This window comes from Notamacropus eugenii, chromosome 2, assembly GCF_028372415.1.
Source record: "Notamacropus eugenii isolate mMacEug1 chromosome 2, mMacEug1.pri_v2, whole genome shotgun sequence".
Classification (NCBI taxonomy): domain Eukaryota; kingdom Metazoa; phylum Chordata; class Mammalia; order Diprotodontia; family Macropodidae; genus Notamacropus; species Notamacropus eugenii.
The window spans coordinates 41,924,866-41,939,793 of NC_092873.1; the positions used below are offsets into that span (position 1 = coordinate 41,924,866).

At 42.0% G+C, this 14,928-nt stretch overlaps 1 protein-coding gene across 13 annotated transcripts in view; it reads left to right on the forward strand.

Annotated features, from left to right (window-relative positions):
• The window catches only part of SPECC1 (sperm antigen with calponin homology and coiled-coil domains 1), a 337,039-nt gene that overhangs the window by 237,546 nt on the left and 84,565 nt on the right, over positions 1 to 14,928 (forward strand). For all 13 annotated transcript variants that reach the window (XM_072640012.1, XM_072640017.1, XM_072640015.1 and 10 more), the window contains 2 exons: positions 552 to 708; positions 7,675 to 7,777. In XM_072640012.1, coding sequence (XP_072496113.1) covers positions 552 to 708; positions 7,675 to 7,777 — 260 coding nt within the window. The remainder of the gene's footprint in view (positions 1 to 551; positions 709 to 7,674; positions 7,778 to 14,928) is intronic.

Genomic DNA, 14,928 nt, shown 5'->3' on the forward strand with positions numbered 1-14,928 from the left:
CTGAGGTCCCTTTCAGCCCTAAACCTATCGTCATGTGATCTGTAAGATCCCTCTAGCTCTAAATCTATGATCCTGTGGTCTTTGCCTCTGACCAGATACCAGAAGTGGTGGGGTTGGTTTTGCCACAGGTAAATGTTAGAGTAAAAAAGGCGGCTGTGACCTTTGAGTAAATCTAGTTAGTGGAAGAAAAGGGTCTCTTCTCCCACTTTTCCCCTAACATGGGGTCCTCACTTCTTGTGACTCATCTCCACCAATTTCACCTTTCTCAGCTATTAAATGGTAGGTAATTTACTAGACTTTTTATTCTCCCAATTCTCCTTCTTCTAATGACTAAGTAACCTTTCTTTCTCTGATGTTATTTTTTCTAGAAAAGATTTGTTTCCTAGTTGTCTTTAGTCTGGTGGATAGTGAATGTACTTGTCAGCTCAGATGCCAGTCAGGACCCCTGTTTCTGTGCTGGCTAAAAGACTCACATTAGGGCAGGACAAGTGATGACCTTGCCAATCCTCCGTGTCCACAATGGATGATTTTTGTTATTGTTGTTCTCACAGACATACTCAAGGGAAGAAATGAGGACCTGAAACCTGACCATTACCTCCGTAAGAGCCCCTCGCTCGAGTCCCTGAGCAGACCCCCTTCACTGGGCTTCAGTCATGCCAGGTTGCTGACCCCTACCCCTGGGGGCTTGAAACCACAGAGCAAACTCAGGTACCAAGCTGTCAATGATGAGAAAGTCAAAAAAACTTTTGGCATTAACTTCCGATGTGAAAAACATGGTCACTGTTCTCAGTTCTTGCTTCCTAGCCTTTTCCAATACCCATTGCAATTTAATCGCACCCAATGTAAACCCTCCCTGTTCACGCAGCATCCGGGGTCTGGCCAGCTGTTTAGCTATGCTCTGTAATTTCAATACCAGAAGATTTGAGGCTCTTAGCTGAACTGTCTCTTTCCAAAACAAAAAGAGTGAACGCTAGGGCTCAGATGGGAAGAACTTCCTCAGGAATGGAGGAAGGGAAGCACTGAAGATCATCAGAATCTGCCCTTCAGGGAACCAGCCATACACACGTTCAGTTGCTTTTTCTCCTCCTTCTCTTCCTTTTCCTTTTTCTCCCTCCCCTTCTCCTCCTTCCCCTCTTCCTCTTTCTCTTCCTTCTCCTCCTTCTTTCTCCTCCTTCTCTTCCTTTTCCTCTTTCTCCCTCCCCTTCTCCTCCTCCCCCTCTTCCTCTTTCTCCTCCTTTTCCTCCTTCTTTCTCCTCCTCCTTTTCCTTTTCCTCTTTCTCCCTCCCCTTCTCCTCCTCCCCTCTACTGCCAGCTTGCCCCCTACTGCCTCTGTCACCCAGTAATGGAGGGTCTGCCCTCCAGATTCCCTTCCCTCAGCTCTTGTTCTTCAGACTGCCCTGGTCTGCCTTCCATTCCTTTCTCTGAAGTAAGCCACACTGGACCACTTTTTGGCCTTTCTGCTCCACTTTTGCTGTCGCCCCCACCCTCTTCTTGAAGCTCTCTCTTTCTCTGGCTTCCATGTGTTGTGCTCTCCTCATATCTCATCTTAGCTACTTAATAAGCAAGTACATATTGAGTGAAAGACTTAATTCAGTCTATATGCTGCTATATGCAAGGCATTCATCAAGCATTTATTAAGCACTTACTGTGTACCAAGGAAGAAGACAAAAAATGCAGAACAGGTAGGAGAGGGTGAGTAGGAAAAGCCTCCTGAAGAAAGTGGTGTATGAGCCAAGTCTTGGAGGAAGGCAAGAATCCTAAGAGGTACCAGTGAAGCAGAAGAGCATTCCAGGCATGGGGGACAGCCTGAGCAAAGTCCTAGAGGTGGGAGATGGGATGTCATGTGTCACAGATCAGCAGTCAGGGTAGGTGTGGAATTAATTAGTGAGCCCACTCTGAAGGACACACTTTCCATTTTTCAGAGCATTCTTTTCTTTCCTGGCTTCCTACCTATTATAACCATTAACAGCACTCCAAGTTCTTTTCTTTTCCCTCTTCATGCTAATATCTTTGGGCAATTTACCCCCTTCCCGGAGGTCTCTTACTGCCTCCGAGCTCACAATTCTCCAGTCTGTGCCTCAAACCCTTCATCTGCACATGGCCTTTAGTCTTGCTCTGGAACTATGCCTTTGGTTGCCAGCCTTTGGCTGTTCCATTAAGTGGTTAAAACTTAGCATGTCAAAAGTAGAACTCATTTGTTTCTCCCTTTCCTTTCCTGTTTTTCGTTGACTCTGGTCACCTCCATTTCTACTTCTGTGGTCACACAACCATGGAGTAATTTTGTTCCTTCCCCTTCAAAATCATCTCCACCTTTTCCCCATTTTATCATCCTGTTCTTTGCCTAATTACCTGCCTCTTCCTTCCAGTCACCACCTTCATCCTACATTCCTGCATCACCTTCTGTGTAGTCTTTCCTTATCAGTCAATCAACACACATTTAGTAAGCACCTACTATGTGCTAGGCACTTTGCTAGGTGCTGGGGTTGTAACAACAAAAATTATGAAGACCCCAAGGCAGGAACTGGATTTCATTCTAGCAAGCTGTTAGAATGTAAATTCTTTGATGGTAGAGATGTTTCGCTTTTGTTATTGGTATCCCCAGCACCTAGCACATAGCAAACACTTGATGAATGCTTGTGGATGGATTGATTCTGCTGGGGAGGTATGATATGTTCACAGATAATTAAATGGAGAATATATACAAAATAAATACACATTGATGGGGGTGGGGGGTCAGGAAACACTTTTTAAAGGAAGTGGCCTCTAGGCCTCAGCTTTAACTCTAAATGAGGGGGTTTGGATAAGATAACTTCTAGAGCCCCTTCCCCCCTCTAAATCCATGGGCCTCACCCCAGATCTTTCCTTGTTCTGACTGCTGCCATCTATAACCTTTTGGGTACTCTGCAAATGCCATGTTCTGCTCTCATCAAAAGTCAGCCTTGGCTCCCTGTCAGCCTTTGGAGCTCTCTGTCAGCGCCGTTACTCCTCCTTGACCAACCCTCACATTAGTTGTAAGAGGTTTTTGGCTTCCACTGCAGCTTCCACAGCATGGAGCATGTACTTCATCTCACTGATTTGCCTCCCTCCCTCTCTCTCTGTCTCTCTCCTTCTCTCTGTCTCTCTCTTTCTCTCTCTGTCTCTGTCTCTGTCTCTGTCTCTCTCTCTCTCTCTCTCTTTCTCTCTCTCTTTCTCTTACACATGTACACACACACACACACACACACACGCACACACACACACCCCACATCCTTCACAATACCTTCCCTGATGAGCTCTACCATTTTCAGATCAGGACTCATCATCTTCCAGTGTCTCTGAAAGTTGACCCATGGCCAAGCACAGCACTTCCCAAATGAGACTAGAGAGGAATAAAGCATCTACCCCCCTACCCAAAACCACTGCTCCTCCAGTCTTGTAAAAAATAAAGACTGACTGATGCTTTTTTTTTTTTTTGCACATCTAGACCTTCCCAGTGGAGCTGCTCCTCCTCCTCCACCAATAGAACTTTCCCTTCTAACAGTAAAGTACAATTAAGCAAAAACAAATCAATTCAGTGATCATATCTGACAATATATGCCTTATTCTGCACCCAGAGTCTACCACCTTTCTTCTGCATGGTGGGAGACGTAATTCCCCATTGCTCCTCATTGGTCATTGCCTTGATGCCAAGTTCTGAGGCCTTTTGTGTTTCCCCCAATTCCACCTTACACTCATTTGACTGACATAATAGCTGTCTTGTGACCCCAGTTGTGCGTGTTTCATGGTGCGCCTAATATACTGATCTGAATCTTTGGCTCCTGCTGAATATGTATTGCTTGCTCTCATTTATCAACATGGTTGATGCCTCACTCAAGTCTCATCACCACTTCTGTGAGTTGCTCCCAAATCCTGCCCTTCCTGACTCCAATGGCTAGGACTTTGGAGACAGGATGAGCCTTTATTAATCCCTGGTCAGCCTTCCCAGGTGGCTGACTCAACTGTCTGATTGATGTCACCATTTTCACAACTACTGTTTTGTTATATGTTTTATCTAAATCATCTTGTATTTTTTTCCATTTTTTTCATATTTATGTTGTCTGCATGCTCATGTATTTTCATGTGTGTATGTTCCATCTTCTCCCCACCCCCCATCAGATTGTGAACTTCTTGAGGGCAGGGTGCTGTCTTCTATTCCAACCACTTCTCCCTATAGTATCTAAGTTCCCTACACATAGTAGGGATTCAATAAATATTGTTGATTGACATTGACTGGCAGTGTGGTCTAATGGATAGCGCCTTAAAGTGGGAGTAATCAATTCACTGTTCAATAGGGCATGGTGATTGAGTTCACTTTACTGTGCCTCAGTTTACAGCTTTGTTGAAAGGGGGTAGTCATCTCCACCACTGGCATGTTGTGATGGTAAAGGGAACACCTATCCATGCTTTAGGATCAAAGAAACACAGATTTGGAAGGGACCTCAGTGGTCACTTTCTAGTCCAGTCCTCAGCCTGAACAAGAATTCCCTTCTCAAAGCACCTTTAAAAAAATGGGGATCCGGCCCTTTCTCAGAGTTCTCCAACAAAGGAAAACAACCCCTACTTCTCAAGACATCTCATTCTACTTTGGGAGAGCTCGGACTATTAGAACAGGGGTCTTACCCTGAGGTCTATAAACTTGACAATTGTGTTGTTGGTGTTCAGTCATGTCTGACTCTTTGTGACCCTATTTAGAGTTTTCTTGACAAAAATACTGGAGTGGTTTGCCATTTCCTCCTCCAGCTCATTTTACAGATAAAGAAACTGAGGAAGACAGGGTGAAATGACTTGCCCAGGGTCACCCAGCTAGTAAGTGTCTGAGGCCAGATTTGAACTCAGGAAGATGAGTCTTCCTGACTCCAGGCCCAGTGCTCTATGCATTATGGCAGCACCTAGCTAATTGGTTTCCTTTGTCATCCTGTATGTTTTATTTTATGCAGTTAAAAACATTCTTCTTGAGAGGGGGTCTGCAGGCTTCACCAGGCTGCCAAAGGGGCCTATGATACAGCAAAGGTTAAGAGTCAACATCTGCCTCCCCATGACTTGCCCTCACTTTCCCTAATTCTGTCCTCTGGGGACAAGTGCAGTTTCTCTTACTTTTAGCATCCAGCACATGCCATGAACCATTGACCCCTTCTCTCACCACCAAGATTTTTCCCACTTCTGACTCCTGGCGTCCAGCTTCAAACTGGGTCCCTCTTGCTGCCCAGCCATCCTTGCTCTATCCACTGCTCTGTGGAAGTTTTCCAAGTCTGTCACCTCCAACTCCTCAGCGACAATTCTGAGTTCCAGTGAGGTCAGCCTCCTGCCTGGGGTGTTCCCGACTTGGGTCCCGCTAACAGTGGGAGATCAGCTGTGGGGATTCAAACAGATCACCCATCTAGTCTAGTGTCCATCACTTCACACATGAGAGAACAGAAGGAGGGAACATGACTTGTCCAATGTCTTTCAGACATTTAATCTAAAGACCCAGATTTTCTATAGTTTTTCTAGTAGAAAGCACTCATAGGTTTATAGATTAGCTCTGAAATAGACCTTAGAGGCCATCAAGTGTCACACCCTTATTTTATGGATAAGGAAATGGAGACTCAGAGACATTAATTCATTTACCCAGTCACCCAGCTAGGGTTGGACATGGGATTCAAACTTGGCTCTTCTTAACACCAAATCTAACACTCTGCCCACTGCACCACCTTGCCACCAATACGTGTGGAGAATCAAAATAAGTTTCAGGTATGGGAAGTTGTATTACCCTTCTAAGCGTGAGCTCATCTCAGTGAATGTGTCCCGAGCAGTAGAGTGGACATAAGGCCCAGAGGAATACGTACATTGCTACGTTGTTTATTTTACAAATTACATAGTACATGAGGAGATATAGAGCAAATGTGATTTGCAGTTGAGATTCATTTTTTCATTCTGTCATTTGTCCATTCATAAAGCCGTTATTAAATACTTACTATGTACATAGACCTTGGGGAGATACACATCAATCAACAAGCATTTATAAAGTACCTACTATGTGCCAGGCACCACAGTTACAGATGCAGTAAAATTGTCCCTATCTGCAAGGAATTTACATTGTCAGGGGGAAGACAGCAATACATAGTTAAGTCTATACAGAATAATTATGAACAGAATAAAAACAAATAAATAGGAAAGGCTTTGTGCAGAAGCTTCAACTGTATCTGGGAGAAAGAGAAGAATTCTACAAAGTGGAGGTGAAGAGGCACTGTATTCCCAGGGACAGAAGGAGACATGCAAAGGCATGGAGATGGGAGATGAGACAGAGGAAAAACAGAGAAAAGACTAGTTTGGCTGGATCACAAAATGTGAGAGGAGGAGTAATGTCCAGTGTGGCCAGAAAGATAGGCCTAGACAAAATAGTGAAGAAATTGCCTGCATGGAGTTTATATTCTGCTAAGGGAGGCTACAGATTGTGCCGTGGTATGTGGGATGAATCATCAAGGACCATAAATCAATCATTTAAAGCTAGAAGGTACCTTAGAGGTCATCTAATCACATTTCCTCATTTTACAGAAGAGAAACTCAAGGTCATATAGTTAGGTAGTGACAGAGCTGGGATTTGAAACCCATGTCCTTCACTCACCATCTAGTGTTCTTAAAATGCTGCACCCCACAGCCTCCAAATAAATGTGCTCATGCACAAAGGACTATAATGTAGAATGGTGTGTGTGTGTGTGTGTGTGTGTGTGTGTGTGCGCGTGTGTGTGTGTGTGTGCGTGCGCGCGTGTGTGCCCACAGAAATCTAGAGGAAAGTAATTCACTGAAGCCATTGAAAAACATCAAATCTGGATCACACTTTTCCTTCCACATTCTCACTGTCCTGTTTGGAAATTGCTTTCTCTGGAAACCATGATTACATTAACAGTTAAAATCATTTACCAACAGATTTTGAGGGGTTCACAAACTACATTTTACCTGTGTTCTTTCTGTCCTGACTATAGCATGGTCACCATACGGTCTGATTCATAACATTCTCCCCTTTGTCATTGTTATTGTGTGTGTAAATTTGAGTTAGTGCACTAAAATACTTCCATCCTAACATACTTTTGCTTTCTACAAAACACAATATTAGGAAAATTGGTAATTTTGTCTTTTAAATTATCAAATGGGATAATATATATAAAGTGCTTCACAAACTTGAAAATAAACCTGTAAATATGATCTATCAACTACTGTAGGAATAGAATTCTGAGTTTGACTTATTCTGGGTAAGAGACATTGGGTGATCCTATACATTCATTATCTGAACAACGTAAGGTTGAATGAAATATAGTATTAATATTAGTCATTGGTAGAGAACCAGGAGAGAAAGGGGAAGAGCTCTATAGTTACTGTTCCCAATCACCTCATTTTCTGAAATTCCAGATTATCACTGAAATAGTCTAGTTTGGGTTTAAAAGAAGAAACAACCCAATCAATGATACCTTCACCACCCACAGGACTGGTATCCAATAATCACCAGTGAATTCATCTCTTTGGTACCATTAATTAACCCTTTGAAAGATGTCTGTCAGACTGGTTGTCTAGTTGATATGAATGAGTCTAGGTTAATTCTTCTTTAGGTGCTCATTAGCAAGCACATCATTGACAGTGCTAAGAAACATCTTGACTCCTTCATGTTTTCTCTAACCTTAGTGTGGAAAGAAAGGATCCACTGGCAGCCCTGGCCCGGGAATATGGTGGCTCCAAGCGGAATGCATTGCTGAAATGGTGTCAGAAGAAGACAGAAGGCTATCCGGTAAGGAATGAACATCTTTCATTGGGGAGTTACATAATAATGGCACCCATGTACCAGCCTGTGTGTGGCCAGCCTTTAATTTATACAAAGCATTCTTCTCTTAACATCTTTCAGATTCAGTTTCCTCATCTGCAGAATGGGGAAGAGTAACAGTACCTACCTCATGGGGCTGTTGTGAGGATGAAATGAGATAATATTTGTAAAGTACTTTGTAAGCCTTAAAGTTCAATAGAAATGTTAGCTGCTGTCATCATCCATCCATTTATTTACTTATTTGATGATTTGTTTGTTTTTATCCAAACCAGTGAAGGCAGGAAAAACTGATAAATGTTGGAAGGGGCCTCTCCTCTTAACTCTTCCATCCCTACCCATTCACCACTCGTATGATAAAAAATAAATGTCTCCAAATTTCCAAACTGTCCAAGAGGGCATATGACAAGTCCCAGAAGCTTGAAGTCAATAATATCTGTACTGTTTTCAATTTGTAATTTTTATATTTTTTTCAATTTGTAACTTTGGGTTATGAACTAAACTTGGTCAGGATTATTGATTACATTAATATAAGGAATTCTTAGACGAGAAAGTCCTCTCCCCCAGTGCAGGTTGGCACCTTCTATGCAATTTATGGTCTTAGGGAGTTGTCTAGAATGCCAAAATGTTGCCTGAAATGACTTGGCCAATGTCTCACAAGCAGTCTGCGCCTCACTCCTTCCAGTCTTCTGTGAAACCATACTGCCTCTCAATGAACATTAACTCCAGCCCCCTTTCTAATCAGATTTTTCTTTGTTTCCATAATCATATATGCACACATTGGGATGGAGGGGGTTTTGTCAAGTTTTCTTTGATGTCATTTCTGTCAAATGAGGGGGTTGTGCTAGATGAAATCTGAGGTGAATTTGATGTTCCCATGTTTCTGGCTGCACTGTCCTGCCTCTCGCCATTTAACCCACCTTTTTAACAAAGAAAAATAATTAAGTGAAACTGGCAAAATGACTATTCAATAGTGGGGGGGGGGGTGTAAAATTCCACTCCCATAGTACCTCCCTCTCTCCCGAGATGAGGAAATTGTTATTGTTCAAATGGATGGAGGGATGGAGGGAGGGAAGGATGGATGGGTGGATGGATGAAAAAGCACTGTATGTTCTGTGTGTGTTCTGTGCTAAGTGCTAGTGATAGAAATATTTTAAAAAGAGACCCTTCCCACCCTTATGAAGTTTACATTCTTTTTATTTTATTTATTTTTTGACACATAATTTTATTGCACAATACAGTCTTGGTATAATATTGGAGTTGAGACAGTGATAACAACTGCTTTACAGGTTAAGTCACAGTGACAAAGCACTGATATACTAGGGACCCGACAAATCACTGGCCTAATGGAGGCTATTGAAGGGAGACAGTCATTGGCGGATCTTATTATACGCTACATTTTAAATTCACTCTGATTATCTTGAGTGTTAATGAAAAGGTTCAGTTCTAAAAGGAAAAATTAAGTACCTCTGTTCCATTCAAAAGAACATTCTGACATTCAATTAGATTCCATTTGAGTCGCCATGACTCAGATTTAGGTATCACAAACAGAACTCAAGTCCAAACTCTCTCAGAATGAAGATTTGCCACTATTTTACAAACTTGAGTTGGCTTGGGCACTGCTCAGCGCCACACAACCAATGTCGGAGACTTGAACTCAGATGGTCCATCTCCAAAGCTAGCTTTTTGTCCACTATGCCAGACCTTTGAGTGCTACGTAAATGCCAGATATTGGTTTTGAGACTACTCCTAGTTTTTAAAAAAACAACATAGAACACTGAGTTCAGTTGCAAAAATGTTATTTCCTGAAGAATACTGAAGGCTACTCTTCTGGGCAGGAGGATAACAAAAATCCATGAGTTTATGTAGTGATCAGAGAAATTAGACTTAACAAGTAAATCTCCTTACTGCGTATGCTCCTCAATCTTATACTGATGATGCCTCCACGGGCTCTGGGACTGGCATCTCCTTGTCCATCTAGTATTTTAATTAAACACAATTATTTTAACTGAAATTACTTGAAGAATTTTTAAAAATGTAATTTCCCAAATCAAACCACTTTCAAAAAATAAGCTTAATTTGCCATGAAAGAGAATGTGAATATTTGAGTTCAGTTTGGTTCAGGGTACATTCTTTTTTAAAAAGCACATTTTGAATTTGACAAACACCAAATAAAATGGCCCATACCCTAAAAATAGTAAAACAGGAAAAAATCCTCTTTTGTATGGAGACACTGTTGACTAAGTGATGTCTAGCTTTCTTTTGTCTAATAAAAAGTTGTTTTTTAGAAGTTACTTTTAAAAGTTCAACCTGCAGCTCTTGAAGCTGTCTTGTTTGTCTGAGTTTCTGGCCTTCCTTCTTTTCTCTGCATTAAAAAAAAAAAGGTATCTTAACAATCATCTTATCTTTCATGCTTCCAGGATGCCTCATTATAGAAAAGTGGTGACCAGAGAGGAGTGTTTTGCTTTGGGGAGATAGAAAAAGGAGGGAGTCCGGGGTACACAGGTGGCAGAAGTAGCTGACCTGGGAATCCTCAAAGGTCTCCTATTAAGATAGAGGAGGTATCTTCTAGATCTGTGGATGAGGGACCCACATTGGTGGAATCATGGATCCCTGAAGTATCCGTGAAAGGTAGTACAATGTGGTGGCCTCAGAGCTGGGGAAATCTGGATTATCCTGAATAGTAGTTTCTTAGTAGTTGTATAGGTTTGTTTGCATTCTACCTCCTTGAGAGGAGAAGTTGTCTTTTGCCTCTTTTTGTGTCCCTGGCATTTAGTATCGTACATGGCACATCTTAGGCGCTTCATAAATGCTTATTGGTTGATTTGTTGACCTGTGTGACCCTTGGCAAACCTCTCCATGCCCGCAGTAAACTTTTTAATCAGGCAAGCAAAGATGAAGTTATTAAAGTCCTACAGCATGCCAGATAAGATGCAATATGGTATAATGGATAGAATATCAGCCTTGGAATCTGGATGACCTGGGTTCAAGTCTTGCCTCTGATGTAGACTGACTGTGTGTGATGCTTTGGTCACTGTGATGGCTGGTCACTTAACCAATCTCTTGGTGTTCCAGGCAGCTCTTTTAATCAATCCAAGCTAGCAAGCCAGTAAGCATTTAATAAGTTCGTCCCATGTTTCAGGCCTTGGGGATATGGAGAAAGGCAAGAACAGTGCCTGCTGTTAAGGAGATTTCATTCTATTGGATTCTAATAAACAACTGAGCACGGTACTTGGTCCATAGTTAACACTTTAAACAATGCTTTTTAACTCATTCCTTCCCTTAGGCTTTCATCTGAAATCTCTGAATCATCTGATTCATCTGAATCTCACAGAAACATGTTGAGAAAGGTTCTGGGGATATTATAACATTATCCCATTTTACAGATAAGAAACCTGAGGGTCAGAGAAGTCAAATGACTTAGAATCATAGATCATAGAGCTAAGGATCTAAGGAAAGGAAACTTCTCTTTTTACAGAAGAAACTGAATCCAAGAAAAGAGGAGGATGACTTGTCCAAAGTCACACAAATGAAAAGTGGCCAAGCTATAGGTTAAACTCACAGGCTCCAATTCCAAGTGTGACATTCTCTCCACCGAACCATTGGGAGTCCCATGCCCTGAGTCCCACAGGTACTAAGTGAAAGAATTGATGTTCAAACCCAGATCTTTGCCACTAGGTCGTTATCTACCCCCAAGCCTCTTACTGGTGAATGATGAGCGATTGTCATACCCTTTATCCCGCCTCCTAGAGGTGGATCAAGAAAAGGATAATGACAGACAAAAAGTCATTCTGAAAAAAAAAAAAGCCAACATAAATAGACAAGATGCTTCTCATTATTCTCATTTAATTAGGCTCCCTGATATTTCCACTCCTGAGTCAGAGGATGACGTTTCCTGACGGAGAAATGAGCAAAGCAGCCTCGGTTTAGTATTGGTCAACATCTGGATGTATTTCCCAAACCATCACACACTGGATAAACTCCCAAATTCATTTTTCCCTGAGAATTTGTCTTCCCTTAAATTTTTCAACCCATCTTGACCTTGAGTGGGAACATAATCAGTGGATTTCTGAGCTATTTGCTTATCACTCGATGATGATGCTGTTTGTTAAACTGGCCGAGGGTGCTGCATCAGCAGGGATGTACCAGAGCCAACTTGTATTATTTCTTAAGAGTTGACTGTTAAATTTTCAGTGTGAGCATTTAAACCAAGGAAATCAGCAAGTACTACAAATGTGGGCTTCATTTGTTGTTTTGTTGATTGTTTAGCCTTGAATAAGTGATGGGAAAAATATTAATAATGCAGATTAAACATATAGTGTCCCATGATGGTTTGGCAGAACCAGTTGTTAAACATTTTCCAGTGTACCCTTGCTTGTGCGTCTTTTAAAGCTGTTTTTGGTGGAGTTAGAAAGTCAAGAAAAAAATGGACAAAGTCCAAAATGTTTCAAGGTCACTTAAAAAATGGGGATCTGTAATTGGGGGAAAATATTAAAGAAAAAAAGAAAAGAAAATTAAAAAACAGAAAAATAGGGATCCACATGGGAGAGCAGTGGGTAGAAACATATAGCACCAAAATGAAATCCCTCCATCAATAGGAATTTATTGTGTCTACTGTAAGAGGCAGAGCATGGAAGAGAACCTCTGACCCATCCTGCTTGTATGATCCTGAGCAAGTCTCTCAGCAGTTCAGCTTCGGTTTCTTTATCTGTAAAGTGAGGATAATAGTAGCACTTGTGTCCCAGAGGGGTTGTGAGTATCAAATGAGGTAACCTGCAAAGCCTCTTACACACCTTAAAAGTGCTATTTAAAAATTAACTATTGTTATTATTACTGGTTATTCCTAATTGTATCTGCAATACTACCTGGCTTGCCTCTCTGCTCCACCTCTGGTTGCCAACCCCCAAACTTCCAGTGAGCATCCCTCATGGAACTGTCCCTTCCCCTCACACAGGATCAGGAAACTGGAAATCTTCCTCCATTTTCTTCTTGCCTCCTGTCATGAACGTGCCAGAATTACAGCATGGACATGCAAAGCCAGAGGGTTTCCTTAGTCCTTGATGGCACACAAGATAATCAGAGGGCAGGAAAGAGATTTCATTTTCTCAAGGAGACTCATAATGGTTGTGATTTAAACAATGGGAAAAAATGCCTTGGTGAAATTTTCCAGCATGGTTTGAATATAAAAAGATCTCTGGATGAAAAACAGTTTAAATAATCACCTGGTATTTAGTAGTAGGCCCTTGATGAAAGCTTTCTGCATAGAAAATGCTATTTTCTTCTGGATGGGGAAGAATGACATTTGCTGTTATCCCACTAAACAAATCATTTTGGCGGCTGTACGGTTAGGTCATTTAATAATACCAGAACTAATCTTAGATGAAAGATTTAAGAGACAGCAATTAACAGAATAATAATAGGCCCCACATCCAAAACTTCCTGAAAGGACATTGTTTGTTTTTTGAAATGTCATTCAAATTTATATTAAAAAATAATAATTTTTTTGTCTGTTCTCACTCAGCCAGAGGCTCTTAACCGTTTTTTGGGAATCTGATGGAGCCTATGGACCCCTTTTCTGAATAATCTTTTTCAAATAAATAAAATAAAATGAGATTACCAGAGAAAGCAAATGTCATGACCGTGAAGATGCCACTTTTTTCCTGTCCAAGTTCACTGACCCCTGAAATCTCCGTGGTTGGGGGTCCTTGGACCCCAAGCTAAGAACTCCTACACTAAACCAAAGGTGGTTTGGAAAATTTGATGGCTCAAAATCTTCCCCCATTCAGAGATGATGCCTCTTTGAGTTCTCAGTGTCTGTAGTCTAGAGGATAAGCAGTGAGTAAATTAGCCAATAGGAGGCGCCCATTGGGCCCGGATCACCATCCTCTCCAAAATTCTTTCCAGTGCTCACTTTAGGTTGATGTCTACCAAGGTACTATAGGAAGCCATGAAAGAATATCAGTCAAATATTGGGTATTTTGGGGGCATCCTTGATGTGCCCAGCACCGTTCTGGGACCTGTCATGGTACAGGGAATCATGGGCTCTTACATCTGAACTTAGAAGGGGCCTTGGAAGGACCATCTTGCTCAACCCTCCTATTTTACAGATCAGGAAACTGAGATGGAGGGAAGTTAAGTGGCTCCATGGGATCATAGACAGAAGGCCCTCCAGAGGCTGTCTCATGTGAACACTTCATTTTACAGAATAGAGCCCTGTCTCTTCAGTTAGAGAACCTGGGTTCAAATCCCACCTTGGATGTTTTCCACCTTAAGCTGGTCACTTCATTTGTCTGAGTTCAGGTTTCTTTATCTGTCAATTTAAAGGCATTGGACCACATGATGTCTGGGGGCCATCCAGCTCAACATTTGTGATCCTAAGAGCCTGAGACATCGAAAAAAAAAAGAATGAAAGAGTAATTGAATGTGAAAATGTATCATGCCAACTCTAATTCAAGTAGGAGGTCAGAGAAGGGAGGGGTCTTGGGCTAGAGTGGTTAACCAAGAAGGCTTCATGGAGGAGGTGAAACTGAGAGCTGGGCCCTAAAGGATGGATAAAATGGGATAAGCAGAGGTGGAAGAAGGAAGGTATTTCATTGGGTCTAACAGTAATAATAGTAACTGTCAAGTATAGAACTTAATAGAGGCTAGATCTGTGATGTCACTGGTAGAATTTCTTCCAATGCAAATTCTCCCTTCTCTACAACTTCTAGTCCGGGGGTGGGGAACCTGTGGCCTTGAGGTCACATTTTGGATTCAGTCAAGGGGCCTCACCTGAGGACTTTGAGGGCCACATGTGGCCTTGAGGTCACAGGTTCCCCACCCCTGTTTTCTAGGGAGCTTTCTGAGGGCACTGAGAGTCTAAGGGACTTCCCCAAGGTCCCCTAGCCAGGCTGTGTCAGAGACAGGCTCTGAACCCAGGTCTTCCTGTGTTGGAGGCCAGCTCTCTATCTACCTTATCTCTCCTTTTGCTGTAATCAGACCAAAATATTTACTCCTTCCAGAAAAGGGATCTCTTTTGCCCCATGACTTCCTCTCGCCATCCCTGTAACTTTCCATACCAAAATGCAATTTCTACAACTGATGCTGCCCATGTGTGTTTTTTACTCCATTAGACTACAAGG